At 35.1% G+C, this 27,485-nt stretch overlaps 1 protein-coding gene across 11 annotated transcripts in view; it reads left to right on the forward strand.

Moving 5' to 3' along the window:
- LOC143245244 (band 7 protein AGAP004871-like) overlaps window positions 1-27,485 on the forward strand; it is a 555,064-nt gene that overhangs the window by 252,780 nt on the left and 274,799 nt on the right. For 6 of the 11 annotated variants that reach the window (XM_076491375.1, XM_076491376.1, XM_076491377.1 and 3 more), the window contains 3 exons: window positions 115-232; window positions 24,037-24,140; window positions 25,932-26,004. In XM_076491375.1, coding sequence (XP_076347490.1) covers window positions 115-232; window positions 24,037-24,140; window positions 25,932-26,004 — 295 coding nt within the window. Of the gene's footprint in view, window positions 1-114; window positions 233-7,512; window positions 7,592-24,036; window positions 24,141-25,931; window positions 26,005-27,485 lie in introns of those variants that run through there. The other 5 variants (XM_076491379.1, XM_076491385.1, XM_076491380.1 and 2 more) reach the window with 2 other exon arrangements.

Genomic DNA, 27,485 nt, shown 5'->3' on the forward strand with positions numbered 1-27,485 from the left:
ACAATAATTAAATAAGAAAAGCGCCCAGCCAAAACTAATTTAAGTGTATATAGCGCGCGAGAACTTGCTGTTGGTCGAACTTTCACGAGTTCACAGAGCTCTATACATTGCCAGAATCAGCACCCGAGCCTATCTGACAACGACAACATGGCGACTCAGAACAGTGAGACTGAAATGGACCAACAACAAAGAAACCATAGAGCACGAACCACTGGCTATAACATTACTCGTCGTAAGTATTAGAGATGTAGGTTTAAATTATATAATTACAAATAATAGTAATATGACAATCTATAGTTCAGTTTCCATCATAAAGAACGTTGTTCAATCAAATACATTAAATAAATTATTCCATTTTAGTTCTTTTCATATATTTAAAAAAAAAAAACAATTACCGATTTCAAGAAATCCAAAACTTGCCGCCTTTATGACCTTCAGACTACTCGAAATATTTTATTTTTAAATTAAAATGGTTAGGATCATTTATGTGTCTGTATATTAAAGTAAAAATAATTCATTAACTATATATATTTGATTTTTTAAATTTTAAATGGTTTTCACATGTGTTAGAGGGGAACATGTTTACTGATTAACTGGTTTGATTACAACAACGAAATGTTTTACTACTGACGTCATTCTTACCAGAAATAGTAATAAACCAGTTTGTGAGTGTAGAAAAATAATTGAGTGAGGAATAAGTGATAAACCTGTGTATAAGGGTGAGAGTACAGGAATGGAGTGAATGTTATAGATGAGTGACAAATCTGTGTGTAAGGGTGAGAGTACAGGAATGTAGTGAATGTTATAGATGAGTGACAAATCTGTGTAAGGGTGAGAGTACAGAAATGGGTGAATGTTATAGTGACAAATTGTAGTGTAAGGATGAGAGTACAAGATGAAGTGAGTGTATGATATTAGACAAAAACATGTGTGTAAGGATGAGAGTACAGGAATGGAGAGAGAGTGTTATAGATGAGTGACAAATCTGTGTGTAAGGATGAGAGTACAGGAATGGAGTGAGTGTTATAGATGAGTGACAAATCTGTGTATAAGTGTGAGAGTACAGGAATGGAGTGAGTGTTATAGATGTGACAAACCTGTGTAAAAAGATGAGAGTATGAGTGAGAGTGTTATAGATGAGTGACAAACCTGTGTGTAAAGATGAGAGTATAGGAACGGAGTGAGTGTTATAGATGAGTGACAAACCTGTATGTAAGGGTGAGAGTACAGGAATGTAGTGAATGTTATAGATGAGTGACAAATCTGTGTGTAAGGGTGAGAGTACAGAAATGGAGTGAATGTTATAGATGAGTGACAAATTTGTGTGTAAGGATGAGAGTACAGGATGAAGTGAGTGTAATAGATGAGTGGCAAATATGTGTGTAAGGATGAGAGTACAGGAATGGAGAGAGTGTTATAGATGAGTGACAAATCTGTGTGTAAGGATGAGAGTACAGGAATGGAGTGAGTGTTATAGATGAGTGACAAATCTGTGTGTAAGTGTGAGAGTACAGGAATGGAGTGAGTGTTATAGATGAGTGACAAACCTGTGTGTAAAGATGAGAGTATAGGAATGGAGTGAGTGTTATAGATGAGTGACAAACCTGTGTGTAAAGATGAGAGTATAGGAACGGAGTGAGTGTTATAGATGAGTGACAAACCTGTATGTAAGGATGAGAGTACAGGAGTGAAGGGAGTGTTATAGATGAGTGACATACCTGTGTGTAAGGATAAGAGTACAGGAGTGAAGTGATATAAATTTGATCTCTCACTTCTTTACTTCCACTGTCTTACAAAGGTTTATCACTTCAAAAAGGCGTAGCTAATTCAGCAGTTAAGGAATATTGACCAATATGTTTACAGTTACGGAAATATGAGCTCGTCTTCAAAAATAAACAAAACTTTCATGACCAAATAAAAACATTGCAGGTAAGAGAGACTGTCTGTTAAAAATGGGGCGACGCCTAGCAGTGCCTTGCCTAGTTATATTGAACTCGTTGTATATTAATTAGATTTTATTTCTACTACTTAATTAACACTTTGTTTTATGCGCCTCTGATTATTCTAATGCGTATTTTTTAGTTCAAAAACAAAGTATTAACACCAGCCTAATTAAGACACCCATTTTTTTTAACCAATAACGCGTGGAAGTTACCGAAGTTTTGGAATATCTACAGTCATTCATGTATATGAAGAACCCGGATAGGAAAATAAAACACGCATGTCACAAACACGGACCAGTAGCAACTAATGATCTGTGATAAATGTTTTGTGACATTTTTGTAGTGTTTCACTAGGGCGATGTTGAAAACAGTGAAGCATTGTTGACAAAATAAAGGTCGCCATTTCCTTTAGTCGTGAAAAAACATTCTTCTTCGTTTCACACAACACAACAGAAAAAATCTTTAGGCCTTTTTGTTTACTTCTTAAGTTATCAATATTATTTCCTCGTCGTGGTTCTGAATTACGAAGAAACGTGACTGAGAGTTTAATATCACAATAGTCTTAGCACATTTAAGTAAAGGATTTTGAGTTACACTGCATGTTTTGAAAAATATACGCCACAAAAATTATCTTTTTTTTTTTTTTCTACATTTGTCCTTTTGATTTTATTATAACAGAGGGCGTCTTTATGACTTACGACCATCGTTAGTTAAGAATGAATACTGAAAAGTTGAACAAATGTGTAATATATATATATATCGTATTCTTTCAAACAATCCTTGTGGCAAGATGGCTACTCGAGTAAATTATTCATAAGGATTATTACATTATAAGCATTTCCGTTATTTTACATTATATGTCAGTGAATCATAAATCCTTTGGTGTTAGGCCCCGGCATGGCCAAGTGGATTAAGGCGTTCGACTCGTAATCTGAGGTTTGTTTCTACTTTAAGGTTGTATCTGGTCCTGCATGGTCATGGTGGATAAGGTACTCGACTCGTAATCCTAGGGTCGCGGGTTCGAATCCCCGTCGCACCAAACATATTCGCCCTTTCAGCTGTTCGAGTGTTATAATGTTACGGACAATCCCACTATTCGTTGGTAAAAGAGTAGTCCAAGAGTTGGCAGTGGGTGGTGATGACTATCTGCTTTCCCTCTAGTCTTACACTGCTAAATTAGGGACGGCTAGATCAGATATCCCTCGAGTAGCTTTACGCGAAATTAAAAAAACAAACAAACGTAACTCCCGTCCTCTTTCATTGTGGATTTGTTTTGTTAAATCATTGATCTAATCAAATACATTAGATGTGGCACATTTTTCTTTAAATCTTTTAAACCTTTTAAGATGTTTTGGTAAAATTAGAGCAAAATAATGGCGCCATTGTAAGAAACGGGCACAAGTAGTTTGTACTTGGATAAGTGCCAATACTTCAGTTCACTCCTTTCGAAACAGATTCTGTGAACTTTCCAATGTTCTTATAACGTATAATGTTAGATTAAAATCAGCCATTAAATTTCAAAGTTATTAAATATAAACTTAACCTCCCACTGCTTTAATGTTGTTGGTTTGTTTACTTTTTTATTTTCAAACTGAAACGGCCACGTCAGAAAACCTTAGGATTCAGTTGTTGCTATAATACTCTCTAAAAAGAAAGCAACTGAATCACATGATCGGCTGTCACTTCTGTAACATATCCTCAGGAGCACCAGGGTTCGAGTCTAGACCTTCTGTTTCACAATCGAAAAAGTCACACCAAGCTCAAACTGTTCAACGTTTTGTTTGTTTGTTAAAAAGAACAAAGCAAAGCTGAAAAGTCGATTATATGTGCTCTTTTTTATAGCGTGTATCGAAACTTGCTTTTTAGCGCTAGAAGCCCATTGACCTATCGCTGAGCAACTTTTTTATTTTAAAAACACCAGTGTAGGACTAGATGGAAGGTAGCTAGTCATCACCACCCACCGCCAACTCTTGGGCTACTCTTTTGCTAACGAATAGTGGGATTGACTGTCGAATTATAACGCCCCCACGGCAGAAAGGGCGAGCATGTTTGGCGCGAAGGAGATTCGAGCCCGCGACCCTCGGATTACGAGTCGAACACCTTAACACACTTGACCATGCCGGGCCTTATTTGTTGTTGTTTGTTTTTTGTTTGTTTTTTTTGTGTGTTTGTTTCCAATAAATTATCAGGTCTATTTCTTATAATCGGGAAAACTTTGAAAAACTTAAGAGTTGTGGAAGAGTTTGCTAAAAACAAATTATATAAATCCATGATCACAAATTGGATCCAGTATTTAGAAAATCAATAGAAAAACTGTCAATTATTAAAGAGGGTGTGTGTGTGTGTGTGTGTGTGTTTTCTTATAGCAAAGCCACATAGGGCTATCTGCTGAGCCCACCGAGGGTAATCGAACCGCTGCTATCAGCGTTGTAAATCCGGAGACATACCGCTGTACTAGCGAGGGTCTGTTATTAAAGAAGAAAGAAGTCCCTGCAAATATGCAAAAGGCTTGGTAATGCATTGCACATACAATATTGACTGTTTTCCGACGTAATCTCTATAAGAAACCATAAAAGGAGGATGGGACATGTCTGTTGTCCAGTGCAGTGTTAAGCCGCTCACATTAAGCTGCTAACTGTAGCAGCGGTAAGAATGTCACGGTACAGAAACCTGAAGATAACTTGATAAAAGAAAGAAAAAGGAAACGCGAAGCAATGTCAACACTGACATTGGAAATGAATTATCCATTCACTTCTATGTCGTCAGTCAAAGATAATTATTTATCATAACAGGGAGTTTTACAAGCTGAGTTCCATCGAGATTGTTCTTAAGTTAAACCGTAAGGAAGTGAAGTCAGTTAGTGATCAGATGAAGAGACAGTGGGCTATTAATTAATCTGACAAATACTGAGTTGTGGTAAGACGGAGTTATGTCAATCTATACAAGTAATAAAGTATGATAAAAAGATATTATGTTAATCCGACAAGTATTAAGATGTGGTAAGACGGTGTGATGTCAGCCCTTACAAGTAATAAGACATTATAAAAATGTATGATGCTAATCTGACAATTATTAAGATGTGGTAAAATTGTGTGATGTCAATTTTGACAAATACTTAAGTGCGATAAAGATGGTATAACGTCATTCTTCACAATATTAAGGTGCGATAAATTGTTTTGGCACTCACCCTAACAAGTATGAGATGTATTACTGTTGACATGAAATAAGATATGGTAGATATAGTACGGCCATGCATTCTCCTATACCACCCATAACAAAAATAAGTTGTTTTATAAAGTTGAATAGGCGATGGACAGTTCACATGTAAAAACAGTTGTATAATGAGGAGAGTTTATCAGGGTCACAAAATAGACTATTGGTCATCTGCAGAACTGACTATACCAAGAAGTGAAAGAGGGAAATAAAAACAAGTACAAATACTGCTTTTATCCTGATATTGTAATGACCAATGTCTAAATAACTCAACTTACAAGGACGAAAAGCAGAGACTCCTAGAACTTAAGCCTATTAAGTTCCTGAAGACTGAGAGACTTTAGTAATCTCGAACTGTATATTTTTCCAAAGACTGCTTCATTTCATCTTTATGGACAATAGTAAAGACGATCCTTTAATAAGTTTGATATTTAAATAAAGTTCAAAATTATAAAATTATTTAAATGATCTAAAATAAAAAATGGAACAATGTTGTACTGCATCTTATTAAATACAAGTTGTCATATCAATATCTGCTTTTCATTTAAGTAACTATGATTTACAGTTTTTACCACTAGGTGTCACTTAACCTTGTAGCGTTTGTTTCAACACCATAAATTTTGAGAAGTTAATCCGATAAAATGCTTTTAATATGCATTAGATAATCTTATAGAAGAGTCCATAAAATGTAAGTTCCTGGTCACCTAAGTAATTCAATTTGATTTATAATTCAAAGTAACTAGTAGATTATTGTATAATTCATAAGAAAATTTGGTACTACTTAAGACTCTCCACGTCTACCTAAGCCTCGTTTAACAGCTCGGCGCCATCTTACCGATAAAAAGCTACAGTTATTGTCAGTTTTTCTTTTGGTCTACTCTTCGAGTTCCATTAGTTTTCTTTTTTCGTGCGCAAGTTAGGGAACGTATTATCACTTAAATATTATTACAGTTTAGGCTTAGCATTCTTGTAAATGAGTTACGTAGTTTTCACGTAATATATTGCTTAGTTATTCAAAAATATTAAATAAGCATATTAAAGTGAGTACGCAATTTTTATTATAGATAAGAAGTTAGCAAAAATGACTTACAGTAACATAGAAACAAGCACGGCAGTATAGAGGGTGTCCCAAAAAAATGTTTACACACTTTGAATGATTATAAATACAATGTTTATTAAGATTAGTCTAGGTTTTATAATCCAAGTTTAAGAAGACAAGTGTAGAATCTTTTGAGTTATCGCACGTGTACGAACTGATGGCCGTTCTGATAACGCAGACAAATGGAATTACAAACTTCACGAATCATTTCATTTGGTATTTGGATGCATTCTCTTTCAATTGCTTCTCTCAGTTCTTTGATTGTTGCAGGTTTTGTGCTATAAACCTTATATCTGACGTATCCCTATAAAAAAAAAAAAAGCAGTCCAGAGGTGTGAGGTCTGATAAACGTGGGAGAAATTCAGTACTACCTCTTTGCCCAGTCCATCTGTTCGGCACATTTTCGTCAAGATAGGCCCTCACGTTACGATGGTAGTGGGGAGGTTTATTTCCATCTTGCTGGAAATAAACCTCCTCATCTCCAAATTATTCTTGAATGCGTGGCACGATAGATTATTGCAGTAAGTTCAGGTAAATGAGACCAGTGACTGTGTTGTCGAAAAAGATTGGTCCAATTACGCCCAACGCTGATAACCCACACCACACTGTAATCCCTGGTAAGTTTACGTGGTGTTCAACCGTAACAGGTGGATTCTGAGGTGCCAAGTAGATGCAATTTGTGGCGATTAACTGAGCCATTTAACTTGAATGTGGCCTCATCGCGCCAGACAATCTTGTTTGGAAACTGTGCATCCTCTGCAGATTTTGCCAGGTACCACTCACAAAATTCAACTCTCCGTTCAGGATCATCTACATTGAGGGTGTGGACTAATGCCGGAATAAACCTTTTCCAATAAACACGTTTCAACATGCGAAGGTTTGTTTGTTTTTTTAATTTTGCGCAAAGCTAGCCATCCTTAATTTAGCAGTGCAAGACTAGATGGAAGGTAGCTAGTCATCACCACCCACCGCCAACTCTTGGGCTACTCTTTTACCAACGAATAGTGGGATTGACTGTCACATTATAACGCCCCCACGGCTGAAAGGGCGAGCATGTTTGGCGCGACGGAGATGCGAAACTGCGACCCTCAGATTACGAATCGCACGCCTTAACACGCTTGGCCATGCCGGGCCCAACATGCGATAGACGCTCGATTTTGAGATTTCTGTTTCATGGGCTGTTTGCCAAACAGATTTTCTTGTAGATCGGTGGAGATTTCCCAGCAGCTCTGCTTCTCGTGTAGGACTAGTGAACGACCACGGTCTTCCAGAATGCCCTTTATGGATGCCTTCAACAGTTCCATATGTTTCAAACTTATATCTGATGTCACTAATGGTAAGTCGCTTTAGTGGGTCTGTTTGAAACTCCCTTCTAAACCGTCCTTGCACTTGAACTACGTTCTCGCACTTCCAGTTGCACTTTAAGATAATTTTTCTCTTCTCAAAGCATAGTCTTGCTTCTGCTATTACTTCAAATCAGTTGCACCTGTAAAAAAAAAAAAAAAAAAAGTTTGAGTGAGCTATAATCATTGAAGGTACGTATACATTTTTAGGACACCCTGTATGTTATTGCCTGGTTGCGTTCCTTCTAATCTGTCAGTACAAATTTGACAACGACTACTTACAGAATGCGTTTTGTAGCTTTGAGCAAAATTTTGAAAAAAAAAAGTTTTCTTACTCATTTTGACGTGTTTTTGTCTGAGAGTAACAAATTTCGAAAATGAATGTATATATATATATATAGTTCATATATATTCTATGGATAATAGTTTTATTCCAGGTTTTTTAACACTACGATGGTGACGTGAAATGGCTGAAATTCAACAAATCGTTTCGAGTGTTGAAACGGCACAGGGCCCCGGCATGGCCAGGTGGTTAAGGCACTTGACTCGTAATCCGAGGATCACGCGTTCTAATCCCCATAACTCCAAACAGGCTCGCCCTTTCAGCCGTGGAGGCGTTATAACGTGACGGTCAGTCCCACTATTCGTTGGTAAAAGAGTAGCCCAAGAGTTGGTAGTGGGTGGTGATGACTAGCCGCCTTCCCTCTAGTCTTATACTGCTAAATTAGGGACGGCTAGAGCAGATAGCCCTCGTGTAGCTTTGCGCGAAGTTAAGAAAAAAAAAAACAAATGTTTTTCAGTATCGTAATGTTCAAATATATATATATGTCTATTCGCGTTTATTCTTTCATACGATTTCACACTTGTATACATTACTGTTTCATTTTGTACTAGATTTTCCCATTTTTCCCATATGTTTCTCAGTTAAAAGAAAAACTCTACATTTAAAATAATATCTTCGCTATGTTAAAACAACAGAGAACAACGTGTTATAGTCCATCAACCTGAGATTATGTTTCTGGCGAATGATCTGTTTACGAAATAGTCACACAGCTCAGGTTTATTCTTGGATGGTGTTTAACTTGGCCCAGTGGGACCAACCAAACCGAAACATAGCCTGTTTGTATTTTTGGGTGACTTTCAGACGTCTTTGTATTCTACACTTTATACCAAAGGTATAAGAAAGCTAGAGCAAAAAAAAACACACAAAAAAACTCCACAAACAAACATTAAATTAAAATTCTAATGAAATGACATTAATTAATAAATTAAAATTATCCGAATCTTCTTCATCAGTCTTTGTTTAATCATCTGTTTAAATTTATAATTTACTGAATTTTGTATGATAGAAATAATGATAAATTATCGCGGATAAAAAGCAAAATAATTAACCGATTGGTCGGAACACCCTTATCTTCTGGAAATATGTGTTTCCATCAACCAGTGTATAATCTCGATACTCTAATCAGATTTAAGACACTGAAACCGACAAATTTCTTTTCGAATACCTCCCTTCTTTCGTTTTTCAAGAAGTAGTAAACAAACTCCAAATTTGGAAGATGAATATTCATAGAACCCAGTATGCCTAGGTGATTAGGATGCTTGACTCGCAATCTGAGGGTCGCGGGTTCGAATTCCCGTCACACCAAACATGCTCGCCCTTTCAGACGTGAGGGTATTATAATGTGACGGTCAATCCCGCTATTCGTTGGTAAAAGAGTAGCCCAAGAGTTGGCGGTGGGTGGTGACGACTAGCTGCCTTCCCTCCAGTCTTACACTGCTGAATTAGGGACGGCTAGCATAGATAGCCCTCGAGTAGCTTTGTGCGATATTCCAAAACAATCACTGCTCGTAAATATTTAATAACATTGTGTCTTCTTGATCTGATTATTTTAAAGATTATACATTTCATCTTCTGAAACATACTGGAATGGCGTACTATCTAGCATGCCGGAAAGGGAATTCAAAGGTTTGTGGTTCATGTCCCTTTGACACAAAATCCCACTCCGAGCCTTAGGAACGTGGATGTCTTATAAGAGTTACAGTAAAATATTTTCATTCTAGTAGCAAAGATAACCGTTATGCAGTGTAACGTGAATAGTCAAAACAACCAAAACTGAAATTTGAACTTATTTCTAAGTGAAGAATGAAAAAAACAAGATAATTAATTGAAATAAATCAATTTCTTGCTCTCTTATTTCATTTCTTTGCACCAGGCCCCGGCATGGTCAGATGGGTGAAGGTGTTCGACTCGTAATCTGAGAGTCATGGATTCGACTCTTCGTCACACAAATTGACCGTTATACGTTACGGTCAATCCCGCTATTCGTTAGTAAAAGAATAGCCCAAGAGTTACCAATGGGAAGTGATGACTAGCTGTCTATTTCTTCTAGTTTTATACTGCTATATTAGGGACAGCTAGAATAGATAGCCCTCGTGTATCTCTGCGCGAAATCTGAAACAAACAAACAACTCTTCGCATCAAATGTACGGAAACTTTATTTGAAAGAAAACTACTTAGCTTTCATGGTATTTTTAAATTTCGGTTCATTGACAGATCCTCACAACCTACAACTGAATGTCAAAGGTTATCTAAATATGAGCTACACGTATGAAGGTATTCGACACAAACATCGCTCAATTGTAACCACAATTTTTGTGTATGCTTACGCAAAAAGTCACGTGAGGTTACCAATCTAACATTTTCACTGCAGCTTCACCTGAAAGTAACAGTAGAACGTTTTTAATTTTTTGTCACTCGAATTAAAGACGACTGATTTAGAACAGAAAAATTATAACGTCAAAGGACGTACAGTTACATAAGTATTTTTTAGGCCCAGCAAACTAGATTAGCAGTTTCTAGCAAAACTTTTCAAAAGAATCGTGCCAGCAGACAGGTATTATTTACCTTTAATTGCTAACTTTTTAACAAAGGTTTGCTGAATTTTATGAAATTATCCTAATTAAAGAACGTTTAACGTCACGTGATATTATCTTAAACAATTAACGTAAATAATGATGCTTGATATAGCGAGTACATGCGGGTGATAACAACAAACTGTTAATGTAGATTCCACAGCGTTACTACAAAGAAAATTATATACTGTTTTAGAGAGGAAACTACCACTATATATTTTTAAACATCTAGTTGTTTCTGTAAAGTAAAAGTCTTTTCCAAGTAATAGGGTTGTTATCCTAAAGCTAATATTGAGTGCTTTCGAGTGTCACTTTTTAACTTGCAGTGGATTTTTTGGTGTGTAATGACAAATAGTCATAATATCTAATCAAAAACACCTTAGGTGTGAAGGAAAGGCGAGGCTAAAATTTATTGAGAATGTGACGTAAAGAAATTAAATAAAAACTGGCGGCCAAACTGGTAACTACACTTACAGCATTCATAATACTTTTATAGCAAATATTTGTTCATTAGTTTAGTCGTGCCACGGTTTTCGTTCGACGTGTGTCTTGATGGTAGGAATTAATTCGAATATAAACGTGCATCTACTACAAACTCGAAATTAATTAGGAAAATAAACTGGATATGTCTTTCCTTTGATAGATTGTTTAGGCAGAGTATTCATGATAAAACTTTGTAGAATGGACGGCAACTGCCTGTTGTGGGGACACAAGTATAGAGGACGACTTAAAGCCGAAAGGCGGAAGACTTTCTAAACGTCGTCCTCTACACTTGTGTCTCCACAACTGGCAGTTGCTGTACATTCTACAAAGTTTTATCATGAATGTGACTCGTTATTGTAGTTGGTTATAATTTTTTTTTTTTAAACTGCACAGGTCAGTAATAAAATTACTAAAAATATCACACTTTCACTTATATTCTGACCCATGCATAAACTCTTTATGATATGGAATGTATGATAAAAAAAGTTCTCAAATGTTTTATCTTGGATTACTTGTTTAGAATCGAAGAGGTGTCACAACTCTTGAAATCGAGGTGCTAAGACGTTGTCAGGAGTTGGCTGATGAAATTTAAAAGAGATTATACGCTAATATATTTCAGTGAATTATTTCTTTGCCGCGATATTTTCAGCTGTTGGTCTTTTGAAATGCTGTTTTAAAAATTCATATTAAATTCACTTCTAGAATATTCTGTAATCTGCATACCAGGAAACGTAAAACAAAAATGTAAATGTGGAATTTTAATCTTTGCGATTTTGTTCAACTTGTTATTTTTGTGTTTTATTTACTTGGGTTAAAAATAAAGCCATGTCTTATAGAAAATGAATTCTAAAAAGCAATATTTGTTGTCAATTTTAAAATTACACAATCGACTATTTATGCTCTGCTTTTGCGGGTATCAAAATCCGATATTTAGTGTTATAATCCCTTAAGTTTACCGCTAAGCCACTTCAAGATATACAAAAAAAATAAAAACAATACACTCATTTCAATGTTTAAAAAACTCCGTTAAATAATTTCACTTCATTTTAAATCACGTCGTTCAGTGATTCCTCATAAATAATTGGAAGTTGCTTTAAGATCTAAACCTATTTCTACAATACAGAATAAGCTTAATGCATTATTTAATGAACATAAAAGATACACAAGGTTAAAAAACGTTGGGTAAATCTGCAATAGATGGACTTTTCTATATAGATAAGGAATGGGTCCTTTAATATTTTTATGACAAAATATATTTATGATTTATTTAGAAAAAAAATCAGAAAAAAGTTTGTAATATTCCTAAACTTGAAACGGTTAAATTCGTATTTGAAAGTTTTTGGATCGAGCGTTGTCTAATTGCTAGCATGCTCGGATTGTGAATCCGGAATGTTCACGGTTTCGGTCCGTTGCTGCAACATGACGTTCCATGTTATAGGGCAATGCGAAGGACAAATTCCACTGTTCGAGGAGGTAAGGGTAGCCATAGAGTTGGCACTGGATACATGCTTGCAGCTAGCTGTTTCAGAATTTACTCTCAAAGTTAAACGAATGACAAACTATCTGTGCGTGACCTTTCCTAATTCTGAAAGAACAAAACAGCAATGTTTTTGGTAATCTGAGAACGTGTGTGTGTGTGTGTGTGTGTATTTTGTTACAGCAAAAACACAATTGGTTATCTGCTGTGTCCAAAGAGGGAAAATCGAAACCCTGATTTTAGCGTTATAAATTCGAAGACTTACTGCTCTGGTAGACATTGTGAAAAATCCAATGTTGCTAAGTCCGCTTACATTCTGAAGTGGTTAAGGCGCTCAACTTGTAATCTAAGGGTCGCGGGTTCGAGTCCCCGTCATACCTAACATGCTCGTTCTTTCAGCCGTGGGGGGCATCATAATGTCACGATCAATCCTACTGTTCGTTGGTAAAAGAGTAGCCCAAGAGATGGCTGTGAGCAGTGATGACTAGCTGCCTTCCCTCTGGTCTCACACTGCTAAATTAGGGACGGCTACCGCATATAGCCCTTGAGTAACTTTGCGAGAAATCCAAAAACAAACAAACACTTATTTTTGCTTTTTTGTACTAGCTGTCTTTAACGCACAGTAAAATGTTTGAAGGAATGGTTTGGGTAACTCGCTGAGTTAATAATTAATATTTATTATTTATCGTTTTATCACATCTCTTCAATTAAAAACAAAACATACAATCATGAAATTTGTGTCCCCTCGCACTGTACTCAACCTGTATTTCAATTAAGCTGCACAAATCGCCGTTTTGAGGTTATATCATAAAAAGAACTTTTTATAGACGCCTGTTTATCTCGCGAAGCTTAGCAACAGTGAATAAAACGTCTAATTTCGAAGCAGATGACCATTAACATGCACAAATGAATCTATATAGCCGGTAAAAGATTTTGAGTAGATTTTCCATTCATTTTTAGTGTCTCAAAGTTGTTCCTAGTATTAATGATAAAAACGACCTACTTAAGTGCCTTCTTGAATCACATCTGGACCGATAACTTGTACTCTTAATCCAATAAAATTTCACGAACAATCACTCTGGAGGAAATAAAACGTAACTGCTGTTTGTTTTTTTAAAACCAGTTTTACATGTGCCGGAATCCACAATTCGCACACGTTGTGAAAACACCAACCATTTTGTCTTAATTACGAATTTCAAAGTCGTCTCATGTGGATCATCAAATACTGAACTTTTAATTAAAGAAAGTTTATTTATCGCACGTGAACTCCCAACTTTAAATAATGGCAGAACTTCTCTGCAATTAAGTCTACTCTCAATACTTGTATAACGCTGCTTTATTATCCCATTTGGGGGCGTTATAATGTGACGGTCAATCCCACTATTCGTTGGTAAAAGAGCAGCCCAAGAGTTTGCGGTGGGTGGTGATGACTAGCTGCCTTCCTTCTAGTCTTACACTGCTAAATTAGGGACGGCTCGGTGCAGTGGGCTAACAACCTACTCACTTAAATACTTGTTGAAGAATCCGCAAACGATTGCGGCCCTATGTTCCTCGATGGTATCTAATGGTGATAACTATGTAACTAACAATATCCCATTATTTATTTATGTGATTTTAATCTAATTCATCATTTTAATCTGTATTTTAATTAGTTTTATAAAATATTTAAATTTGTAAACTTTTGTATCTGATAATGAACCATCAGCAATATACCTTGCTAAAGATGGAATGTATATATCCCGAAAGGTTCAAGGAATAAATAGTTCTTACTGAACACACGTGTTAAATGTTCGTTGTGTCTGTTGTTTTATTGTTCATCGTAAAACACAAAAAGATTACCTTAAAAGGATTGCGAAATGAGTCTTGATGTTAGTAGCTGTTAAATCCTCTTTGAAACATAGCGTATGAACTGTTTGTTGTTCAGTCAATGAAAATATCAGCTGTAAACTGTCAAATTAATTTAAATATAATGCTAGGAGAACGGATATGAAATATTTGGTACAAATAAGTCTATACATCAGGAGAATAGTCCTACAGATGGTTGTAGGTCTCTACATTAGGAGTATAGTCCTGCAAATGTTTATAGGTCTCTACATTAGGAGTATAGTCCTGCAGATGTTTATAGGTCTCTACATTAGGAGTATAGTCCTGCAAATGTTTATAAGTATACATTAGGAGTATAGTCCTGCAGATGTTTATAGGTCTTTACATTAAGAGAATAGTCCTGCAGATCTTTATAAGTCTCTACATTAGGAGAATAGTGCAGCAGATGGTTATAAGTTTCTACATTAGGAGAATAGTCCTGCAGATGGTTATAAGTCTCTACATTAGGAGAATAGTCCTGCAGATGTTTATAGGTCTTTACATTAGGAGAATAGTCCTGCAGATGGTTATAAGTCTCTACATTAGAAGAATAGTCCTGCAGATGTTTATAGGTCTTTACATTAGGAGAATAGTCCTGCAGATCTTTATAAGTCTCTAAATTAGGAGAATAGTCCTGCAGATGGTTATAAGTCTCTACATTAGGAGAATAGTCCCACAGATGTTTATAAGTATACATTAGGAGTATAGTCCTGCAGATGTTTATAAGTCTCTACATTAGAGTATAGTCCTGCAGATCTTTATAAGTCTCTACATTAGGAGAATAGTCCTGCAGATGGTTATAAGTCTCTACATTAGGAGAATAGTCCTGCAGATGGTTATAAGTCTCTACATTAGAAGAATAGTCCTGCAGATCTTTATAAGTTTCTACATTAGGAGAATAGTCCTGCAGATGTTTATAGGTCTTTACATTAGGAGAATAGTCCTGCAGATCTTTATAAGTCTCTACATTAGGAGAATAGTCCTGCAGATGGTTATAAGTCTCTACATTAGGAGAATAGTCGTACAGATGTTTATAAGTATACATTAGGAGTATAGTCCTGCAGATGTTTATAAGTCTCTACATTAGGAGTATAGTCCTGCAGATGGTTATAAGTCTCTACATTAGAAGAATAGTCCTGCAGATGGTTATAAGTCTCTACATTAGGAGAATAGTCCTGCAGATCTTTATAAGTCTCTACATTAGAAGAATAGTCCTGCAGATGTTTATAAGTCTCTGCATTAGGAGAATAGTCCTGCAGATGGTTATAAGTCTCTACATTAGGAGAATAGTCCTGCAGATGTTTATAGGTCTTTACATTAGGAGAATAGTCCTGCAGATCTTTATAAGTCTCTACATCAGGAGAATAGTGCTGCAGATGGTTATAAGTTTCTACATTAGGAGAATAGTCCTGCAGATGGTTATAAGTCTCTACATTAGGAGAATAGTCCTGCAGATGTTTATAGGTCTTTACATTAGAAGAATAGTCCTGCAGATGGTTAAGAAGAGTTAGAGCTTAGTTCGAAAGTAACAACAAAGATTAATTTGAAATTCACAGGGTATGACCGTTATGACATGCGTAAAATTATGACAAGACATTACCGCCAAATGGCACTGACGTTTTGCAACGTTTTACGTCATCAAAAGCTGTGAGGGGCTTACTGAAGAGGAACTTTTATTTTCATTTGGAAGCCTCAAAAAATCCCCATTAAAACATTTCGTTGGTTATAGACATTAGAAACAGACTGCCCGCAGATGAATGTAAGTGAACAAAATTGATTCTCCAAGATGACAACTTGACAGAAAACCAGTCGAGTGTCTCTTAAAAGAAAATAACAGTGTAAAACAAATTTAATAAAGCAGCATTATGGGTTAGATATTGGCTAACAGTGGTTATAATGTTCATAGTGTTAAAATATTTAAAATAACCTTCAATTTTTTTATTTAAATATTAACTTAAATTGACACAATGTTTAATAATTACCTTAAATTAACACAGAGTTTTAATGATTGCCTTAAATTAATACGTTTAATAATTACCTTAGTTTAACACAGTGTTTTAATAATTACCTTAAATTAACACAGTGTTTTAATAATAACCTTAAATTAACACAATGTTTAATAATTGCATTAAATTAACAGTGTTTTAATAATTATCTTAAATTAACAGTGTTTTTATAATTACCTAAAGTTAGCACAGTGTTTTGATAATTAACTTAAACTAACACAATGTTTAATAATTACCTTAAATTAGCACGGTGTTTTAATAATTACCTTAATTAACACAATGTTTAATAATTAACTTAAATTAGCACAGTGTTTTAATAATTACCTTAAATTAACACAATGTTTAATAATTACCTTAAATTAGCACAATGTTTTAATAGCTACCTAATATTAACCCAGTGTTTTAACAACTTCCTTAAATTAACAAAATATTATAGATTATGCAAATTCTTTCCAAAATTCAAAAGACAAAAGGAAGTTTCAATTTCAATTAGTATTAATTAATTAAACTAAAAACCGATATCTGATATGTAACTGGCTCAGAAAACGATTTGCCAATCATGCATTACAGACAATAGTCACAACAGTAAGCTAAATAAAAACAAATTTCGGTTTGGTCCTCACAGTAGTAGGTATTAACGTTCAAGAAATATACAAGGTTTTGACACTATAAATACCATATACAGAGACATAAAATTCACTCTTTGCTGAGTGTTATAACCCACTATGTCATAATTTAGGATATTTTTTAAAAAATCTAATTTTAAGTTACTTTGCAGTACAATTATAAAGTCTTGTTGGCGCTTCTATGTGATGCACCTGAAACATAAAATCAAAATCTGAGTTGAATGTCTGGCAGGCTCTGATGATTAGGAAATTCGACTTACCATCTTTGTGTTGCAGGTTCAAATCCTGTCACCGAATATGCTCACCTTTTCAGTCGTGGGGACGTCATAATATAACGTTCAATCCCAGTACACAGTAGTTCAAGAGTTAACGGTGGGTGACGTTGACAATCTACCTTCCCCCTCGTCTATCACTTCAAAACTAGAAACGTTTAGCGCAGATAACCCTGCCATGACATACGGTACAAAATATTTGTCCTACTCATAATACAGCTAATCTTAACTTAATGTCAGGATTAACTGTCATAGTTACCAAGCTAAAAGTGAAGACCGTGTTCGGAGACATGTCGAGGCTCAAACTTTGGACCTCTTGACCCGTAGCCTGACACGTTTATTAATAAGCCATTCTTGGCGATTTTCAATATTAAGATGTACATTTACCACTAAGTCTTGTCTGGCTATTTTAAGTATTAAGGTTTAACTTTTTTTTGCAATATTCATTTACTATGATACTTGGTAAACTAATGTTTTCAAAGAACGTTTTAATATTATAACATATCAAATGGAAAGAATAGAACTTTCGTGTTAAATATTTATTTGTTTGTTGAGTCCAACGCAAAGCTACTCAAGGACTACCAGTGCTAACCGTCCTTAATTTAGAAGTGATAAACCAGAGGGAAAACAGCTAGTTAACACCAGCCACCGTCAACTTTTAGGCTACTCTTTGCCAACAGTTGCTGGGATAGCTCCTCAAATTATAACGTCACAGTTGAAAAGACGAGAATGTTCTGTAATCGTATTTGATCTCATGGTTCTAAAATAGCTCGTGGAATAACTTTACAAACAGACCTTGTCTTATGGTAGATCTTTTAAGTTTTAACTTATCACTCTTTCTGAATATTGGACAGTAACTTGTCTTGCAAATGGGCTAAAACGGTCAGGTCAGAGATTTGTAAGTTTTAGAAATAGTCATCTAAAAAAAAAAAGAGGTTAAAAGAGGAAGGGCAATCGATTAGGATCACGCCCCGCCCATAATTCAGCTAATCTTAACTGAAAGAAGCACGTCTTGGCTCAAACTTTGGACCTTTGGATCCGTAGCTTAGCTAACATCAAGGTTTAACTTGTGTACAAAATTAGTGATTCATTATAGAAATCATTTAGCTAGACGTGAACAATACAGATGAATAAGAATGGTTATTGTTTGAGCCAGAGATAAACGCTTTTTTTTTTTTTTTTTTGCAGTCGGAAAAGTTTCTAAAAGTTTTACACTTGCTTGAAAGACTACGTTTCCAAAACATGTTTTTAATATGTTTTTAAAAGTACATTTTATCAATTGTCCATACGTTTTTGAGAGTTTTAATATATTTATACCACCAGGTGGTTTGGACATTCGACTCACAGTCTGAGGGTCGCAAATCCGAATTCCCATCGTACCAAACATCCTCGCCCTTTCAGCCATGGGGGTGTTATAACGTCACGATCAATTCCACTATTCGTTGATAAAAGAGTTGGCGGTTGGTGGGAATGACTAGCTGCCTTTTCTCTAGTCTTTCATTGCTAAATTGAGGACTGTTAACGCCAATACCCTCTCTTAGCTTTGCGAGAAATTGATAACAAACAAATATTTCTAACAAAGAAAGACTCACTTTCTACAGGTTTTTAGATTTTAATATGTATTTTGCAATTTTTGTGACATTTTAATCGAGGACCAAAAATAAAATTTAATATCATTATATTAACCGTAAATTAAAATATCTTTCCTGCCTTATAGCATTTATATATATATAAGTAAATATTTTGTCATATCTGAGAAAATTCATATCTTTATTCGTACAAAGTTCGACTGGTTTTTGAATTTCGCGCAAAGCTACAAGAGGGCTACCTGCGCTATCCGTCCCTAATTTAGCAGTGTAAGACTAGAGGGAAGGCAGCTAGTCATCACCACCTACCGCCAACTCTTGGGCTACTCTTTTACCAACGAAAAGTGGGATTGATCGTAATATTATAACGCCCCCACGGCTGGGAGGGCGAGCATGTTGGCGCGAACCCGCGACCCTCAGATTACGAAGCGCACGCCTTAACGCGCTAGGCCATGCCGGGCACAATTAACTCGTAAATTACAGCCTTTACAATGTCCAGAAACACGTATTGGCATTTTGCCAAGAAATGTTTTGAAATGGTTATTCAATTAATTTAGCGAAAAGAAGATGAAAATCGCTCATTGAAATTCTAATAAAGCGGTGTGTGCCGTACCTATATTTAGCATATTGTTTGAGAAAGCGACATCTATACAAACGAGAATGTACAATATTCACACACTGTAATTAGATATATAATAAATGTAAGCAAACAGATCGTTAAAAGACGAGTGTAGCAATAAATTAACGTGAAACATTTTGTGAATTTTACAGAATTCGGAGCCTTCCAGTCGTTTTCTTTTATCAGTGATCTGAGATATCCAGGGAGAAAATAGTAATTGTAAAGATAAGCGAAAGGAACCTTTAACATGTCTGTTAACTGTGTTCACATCGTGTTGTAACACTTTAAACAAGGTTTAATATGATTAATTTACCATTAGGAATATAACTGATAAAACACAGCTTTAATGATATTCCTAGCTATGTTTTTCATAGCTGTTTTTCTCTCGAATATCCCCCAACTGTGGAATAGTCAGTTCTATAAGTGTGCTTTCCATGACATTTCTGACATCTGGACGATTATAAGAAAGTAGATTCTCTTGCGTGTGAACCGAAAAGGCATAAAAGAAAAAAAACAACACACGCTAGTTTTGAATACATCGTAAAATGTATAAAGATTTTTACGTTTTTCATATCAAACCATGAAATTAATATTTGATTACATGAAGTATATAATAAATTCAGAAGCAATTGTACATTTGTATTCAAGATCTGCACAGGTATTCGAAACCCCGGATACCCATAGAGCTTGCAGTTACCAAGACTTGCATCTACAGTATTACTGGTTGTGGTTAAGTCGGTAAAAGTTGTTGTGGATTTTTATTACCCGAACAGAACATGGGTTTCAGGGTGTTTTCATTTTCCAAACAGAACACAGGTTTCAATATTTTTCCATATCTTTAGGCCCGGCATGGCCAAGCATGTTAAGACGTAAGACTCGTAATCTGAGGGTCGCGGGTTCACATCCCCGTCGCGCCAAACATGCTCGCCCTTACAGCCGTGGGGGCGTTATAATGTGACGGTCAATCTCACTAATCGTTGGTAAAAGAGCTGGCGGTGGGTGGTGATGACTAGCTGCCTTCCCTCTAGTCTTACACTGCTAAATTAGGGACGGCTAGCACAGATAACCCTCGAGTAGCTTTGTGCGAAATTCAAAAAAAAACAAAAAACAACTTATTTCAAATTCAAAAGTTATGCCTCAAACCTACTATATAAAATAAGGTTTTTATCAAGGAGAAAAAATACACGATGGTATATCTAACTTAAGCTTCAAATCTACTACATAAATTAAAGTGTTTGTCTGGGTAAAAAATAAACTGTTGTATATTCAACTTAATCCCCAACTCTACTATATAAATTAGAATGTGGGTGTCCAGAGAAAGGTCCCCCGCTTAGACAGTGGTAAGTCTTCAGATTTGCGACGCTAAAATCAGGGATTCATTTCCCCTCGGTGAACACAGCAGACGACGTTATGTGGCTTTGCTATAGGAGAAGCACGCACACAAACACACACCCGGAGAACAAAATACACGGTAGTATATTTATCATTTCATATCTGTTCCTTATATGTTAAGGCGTGCGACTCGTAAGCTGAGGGTCGCGGATTCGCATCCTCGTCACGCCAAACATGCTCGCCGTTTCAGCCGTGGGGGCGTTATAATTCTACGGTCAATCCCACTATTCGTTGGTAAAAGAGTAGCCCAAGAGTTGGCGGTAGGTGGTGATGACTAGCTGCATTCTCTCTAGTCTTACACTGCTAAATGAGGGACGGCTAGCACAGATAGCCCTCGAGTAGCTTTGTGCGAAATTCAAAACAAACAAATCCTTATATGTTTCAACATTTCTTGACTAATCAACACTAAGTGGTTGTTTTCCATTGTTGTACCCCATACACACTCATCTAAATTTATGTTTACAGAATTCTTGAAAACAATATATCTTTATTTTCAGTATTGGTGCCTTCATATACCTTTATTTCACATTTAATGTTCACTACGTTAATTTTCTATCCTTTATTATAGACGAGTTCTCATTTCACGTACCCGGAAGATGTATACCACAACTAATTCAAAATAAAAGAATATATATATTGAACCTTTACTTATATGTCGAACGTAAACAGAGCGACTTTTCTTTAAAAGCAAGGTTGGTCAAAGTGTCGTATAGATGAGTCATGAACTACGTCACCGATGCAACTCACGAAGTTTCTTTGCTTCCTTTATTGTAATTTGTTTCCAAAGATTTTATTTACTGAATCGTCTTTAACTTTTCAAAACAATGTCTGGATAGCCAGGAAAACATGAAGGTGAAATCATGAAAATGGTGAGGAAATAGCCAAAGAAATAATTACAGGAGAAAACGATATCTTTATTTGATTATAATATTTCTGATGTACTGGTTAAAGCCTTAATTATCCACTTAAGTTAGAAGAGCCGATACGAACGTCCAATCACTGATGTTGTTATACTTAGTTTAGCCAATTACGTTACAGAACAGAATCCAAACGAGATTTCAACCATTGGAGTTGCTGTTAGGAATGTTTTTGTTTTGTTTCTCATATTTTATCGTATAGGAATAAAACTAATGCGAATTAGTGAGTAGTTTGTCTTAGCACGAAGCAGGAAAAAAACAACACGGTTTTTTTTACCAACATTGTAGGATTTAATCATTATGAAACGAGAAACAAACACATATGACCCAAGCGGTTTCATAATGACAAATTTATAGAAAAAAAAACTGTAAAAATATGTTTTAAACAAACATTTGAATGCTTCGGTCCTGAATTACGGTGTAATAAGCAAGGTAAAACCTCTCTGATAATAATGACGAATAAATGCAAGAGTTACAATAAGTGAATAAACAAAGTTAGGCTTCACTAACAATCAGTTTATTGGATTATCTTGCATCTACAATTATAAATCTTCATATTGATTATGTACATAAAATGTAGATCGCCGTTTCTTTCTCCTCGTATGGATATTATATTCCTTCCAGTATCCCGCTTTCTGAATCTTTTCTCGAAATCACGACTACTAGTTTGATTTATCGGCCATCATATTTCCTTACTGGTTCTACACGTGAAATCACGACTACTAGTTTTATTTATCGGCCATCATATTTCCTCCTACTGGTTCTACACGTGAAATCACGACTACTAGTTTCATTTATCGGCCATCATATGTCCTCCTACTGGTTCTACACGTGAAATCACGACTACTAGTTTGATTTATCAGCCATCATATGTCCTCCTACTGGTTCTACACATGAAACCACGACTACTAGTTTGATTTATCGGCCATCATGTATCCTCCTACTGGTTCTACACATGAAATCACGACGACTAGTTTGATTTATCAGCCATCATGTATCCTCCTACTGGTTCTACATATGAAATCACGACGACTAGTTTGATTTATCGGCCATCATATATCCTCCTACTGGTTCTACGCGTGAAATCACACTATTATATTATTTGTTTGTGATTTATTAGCCGTCATATATCCTCCTATTGGTTCTACACGTGCAATCACGGCTACTAACTTTATTTTTTGTGATTCATCAACCATACTATATCCTCTTATTAATTCTACACGTGAAACCACAAGTTCTATTCCTCTATTGTGTTTTTATCTTTTACTAAGATTTGAGTTTGAGGGGTGTGTGTGTGTGTGTGTGTGTTTTAAACAGATGTATTACAATCATTGTTTTCCAAATATGATATCAAAAGACTTCGATAGAAATTCGTAAAATTATTTGTTAATTTTGTGATAACACATAATAACAATGTTGAGATCAAGTTATAATATTTTGCATCACAGATAATGTAATTTATTTTCAGTGAGAAGTAAAATGGTGATAATTACTTAGTTTAATTATTCAGTTTTTTAATTGATTCTTTGTAAAAGATACATAAAAACACGTCACAGATTTTATCTTTAAAACTATAGTTAAAAGATAATATTTCTATTTTAAAGTGTTTATCACAAAATTTTACTCATTACGTTTATATTTTAAAACAATATAACATAATTCTGTTTACTGCAGGCGTCGTAAAGTCTGTTTATAATTTTCAAATGAAATACTAATTATTACGTAATTTACTGTTGTTATATGCTTAGAGAAATCGCGCATTTCAGAATTCGTTTTACAAATAAAATGGCTCTTCAAAAATTATTTGCTGGACAATTTTTTTCTTGAAAGAAAAAAATGTTATAAGAAACAAAATCGCACTTTTAGAGTTATCAACCAATAAAGTCATTGTTAGGCTTTTAAGTATAAACAAAATCACTTAATGTCATAAAGAAATCTCCAGGCAATCAGTAGATTTAATTCAAACAGTTTAGGTTAAACTGGTCTTTGCTAACTTACGTAGTATTCATTTGATTTTATATATATATATAATCTATAAAAGCGTAGTTATTGAATTGTTATATTAAGTTTCAAACGGCGAGGAAAATCTTATTAGCGACCATCGAGTCGTTTCGTTTTTACAATAGAACTTGAACTGCGTTTCGCTCGAGATTGTGCAAAGTACGTACAATAAGTCAGTCTTTTTTTCTTTGAAATTATCTAAAATAAAGTGATTCAGCTGACTTCTATTATTTACTGGACTCGCTTTCAAAGTTCTTAATACATTTCTTTACCTTTCCAGCTAATGTAAATGAAAATCCAGGGATCTGTGCCTATATCTTAACAGGCATATCGATAATACTGATAGTGGCAACACTGCCCTTTTCTCTCGTCTTATGTATTAAGGTAAGACTAAATATATGTAGTTAAAAGTTCTATGTTTTTATTTGTGTTTCTCGAAATACCAGTGGCTGATTTAAGGTTGTGTGGACCCAGGAGCTAATAATTTTTGTAGGTCCTATATCCCATGTAATTTTACATGTAATAAAATTATTTATGGGCCCCATTAAGACCATGAGTTTTGGAACTGAACCCCATTTTAACCCCAACCTAAATACGCCATTGCCAGTGGCTGATTTAAAGTTGTGTGGGCCAAGGAGCTAATAATTTTTGTGGGCCGTGCATCCCATGTAATTTTGCATAGAATAAAATTATTTATGGGCCCCATTAACACCATGGACCCTGGGGCTGAGCCCTCTCTAGCCTCTACCTAAATACGCCGCTGGATCTAACATCTTGTCTTCGTCTAATTATACCTCATTATACGTGAAGTTTACATTTCACTTTCTCTGTATATATAACTACGTTGATCAGGCTTTCCATTCACTTAACCCTTAATCGTTATTTTAGAGAATTGCGCAGTCTGCGTGAAGTTTAACAATATTGAGTGTTGTGCTACAAGGATTTGACTAGCCTGCGTGCAAGTTAACACGTTATATAAAAATGTATCAGAAGGTATAGATGAGAATTTAATATCTGTGTTAAATTCAGTACACTGTGTCTAAAAGCTCTGAATTACTGAAATGTAGCTTCTAGAAGGTTAAATATATATTTGTCTGTCTAAACATTTTTTTTAACTGTTAGTTTTCCGGTGAGACAGTGACAAGTCTTCGGATTTACAACGCTAAATTATGGAGCTTCATTCAAGTCGGAGGACACAGCAGACAGCCCAGTGTGGCTTCACTGTAAGAAAAACACAAACACATAAAACTGTTCATCTAGTTATATCTCAATACCTATACAATTTTCCCGAAAGGAGGCCGAATGCTGTCTGGAAAACTCATCTGTTTTTACAACTTGCATCACATTAGCGTGTTATCTGTCATTGAGTCAGTGGACGCTAAATTGACGTCATATGAGGGGCGTTTAACGATGCGATTTTCAACTATCGTGACGTACATAAAACATGGGCGCTTTATGAATCACAAGAACAATTATGCACTCCGCAGGATATAACACAGCATCACGTACAAATATCAAAAGCAAGAAATAAAAAATATATTTTTGCTGTTAATTTCGGTTCTATTTAATCTCGAAAAAATACAGTTTTGGGAACGCTGCAGAAGTACATCTAGTTATACATGCATTTACCTTTTATCTGTCTCCATTTTCCAAGATATGATCCTGTTTGCTTATTTATACTATGTAGGTTACAATTTTTTGTCTGTAATCATGGTAACAGTAGTTTTGTTTGTATTATTTTGTTAGTGGTGTGCTTCATAATTCAAGATACGTTTCTGAAAAAAACAAAACGTTTATTTCGTTAGAGCGTAAACTCTAATTCGTTCATATTGTTAATGTTTTGGTTTAGTTGCTTCTTATATATTTGCTTCTGTTTTTTGGGCACGCCATGGCCAAGCGTGTTAAGGCGTTTGACTCGTAATCCGAGGGTCGCGGGTTCGAATCCCAGTTGCACCAAACATGCTCGCCCTTTCAGCCGTGGGGGCGTTATAATGTGACGGTCAATCCCACTATTGTTGGTAAAAGAGTAGCCCAAGAGTTGGCGGTGGGTGGTGATCACTAGCTGCCTTCCTTCTAGTCTTATACTGCTAGATTAGGGACGGCTAGCGCAGATAGCCCTCGAGTAACTTTGCGCGAAATTTAAAACAAACAAATGCTTTTGTTTTTATTTTCTAGGTCGTTCAAGAATACGAAAGGGCTGTCATATTCCGGCTAGGCAGACTTCTACGTGGTGGTGCAAAAGGACCTGGTAAGACTATTAATACACTAATAATAATAATACACATCTTCCACTTCAGGAAAGTTATTTTATTCAACTGGTTATATTTAGAATACGATTTGTTTTTTTTTTCCTGGCGATAATGATGACGTCGTATTCTTCATTATTATTCTACTGTTTCTGGTACAATTGTTACGATGTGGAATCTTTTAGAAGCCGGAGAATTTGTAACAAATATTTTATATCAATAGTATTCTAACCACTACCGTGTTCGTTCTATCCCAACCAACCTGATGAGCTCTGGACTGAGCAAAACGCGTCGGTGGCAGTGGATATAGTGAACATAGTATAGTCGGAATACGCTTATAATACACTCTACTATATTATAAATTTTTAAAATGCGTTTACATAGATGTATATTTCTATTGTAGTGTTCCAATTTTGAGGGCATTAACAACCATTTACAGCCGGAAGTTTGAAAGGTGATGAAGACAAATTGACGTAAGAAAAAATTCGTCTCAATAGTTTGTACAACTAGTCACACAAGACGAAGTTAAGCCGGTACTCGCGCCTAAATCCATTTAATCATTTAACAACTGGAGAGTTGCCATTAATTAAGATAAAAATGTTTAGAGGAGATCCGAGAATCGAATCGTAGTTCAAAGGCATGACAAGAAAAGAAACTACATCCAAAAGATGTTAAATGATAAAAAAAAATTGCAACATTAAAACAATCTTTATACTGTTTGAAATACCCATCATTAACTGATTGTAAGGTAATAATTGCAACATTAAAACAGTCTTTATACTGTTTGAAATACCCATCATTAACTGATTGTAAGGTAATAATTACAATATTAAAACACAGTCTTTATACTGTTTGAAATACCCATCATTAACTGATTGTAAGGTAATAATTACAATATTAAAACACAGTCTTTATACTGTTTGAAATACCTATCATTAACTTACTGTAAGGTAATAATTACAATATTAAAACCCAGTTTTTATACTGTTTGAAATACCCATCATTAACTGATTGTAAGGAAATTATTACAATATTAAAACACAGTCTTTATACTGTTTGAAATACCCATCATTAACTGATTGTAAGGAAATAATTACGATATTAAAACACAGTCTTTATACTGTTTGAAATACCCATCATTAACTTACTGTAAGGAAATAATTACAATATTAAAACACAGTCTTTATACTGTTTGATATACCTGTTATTAACTAACTGTAAGGAAGTAATTACAATATTAAAACACAGTCTTTATACTGTTTGAAATACCCATCATTAACTAACTGTAAGGAAGTAATTACAATATTAAAACACAGTCTTTATACTGTTTGAAATACCCATCATTAACTTACTGTAAGGAAATAATTACAATATTAAAACACAGTCTTTATACTGTTTGAAATACCTATCATTAACTGACTGTAAGGTAATAATTACAATATTAAAACACAGTCTTTATACTGTTTGAAATACCCATCATTAA

Source organism: Tachypleus tridentatus, chromosome 2 (genome assembly GCF_004210375.1).
Source record: "Tachypleus tridentatus isolate NWPU-2018 chromosome 2, ASM421037v1, whole genome shotgun sequence".
Lineage (NCBI taxonomy): Eukaryota > Metazoa > Arthropoda > Merostomata > Xiphosura > Limulidae > Tachypleus > Tachypleus tridentatus.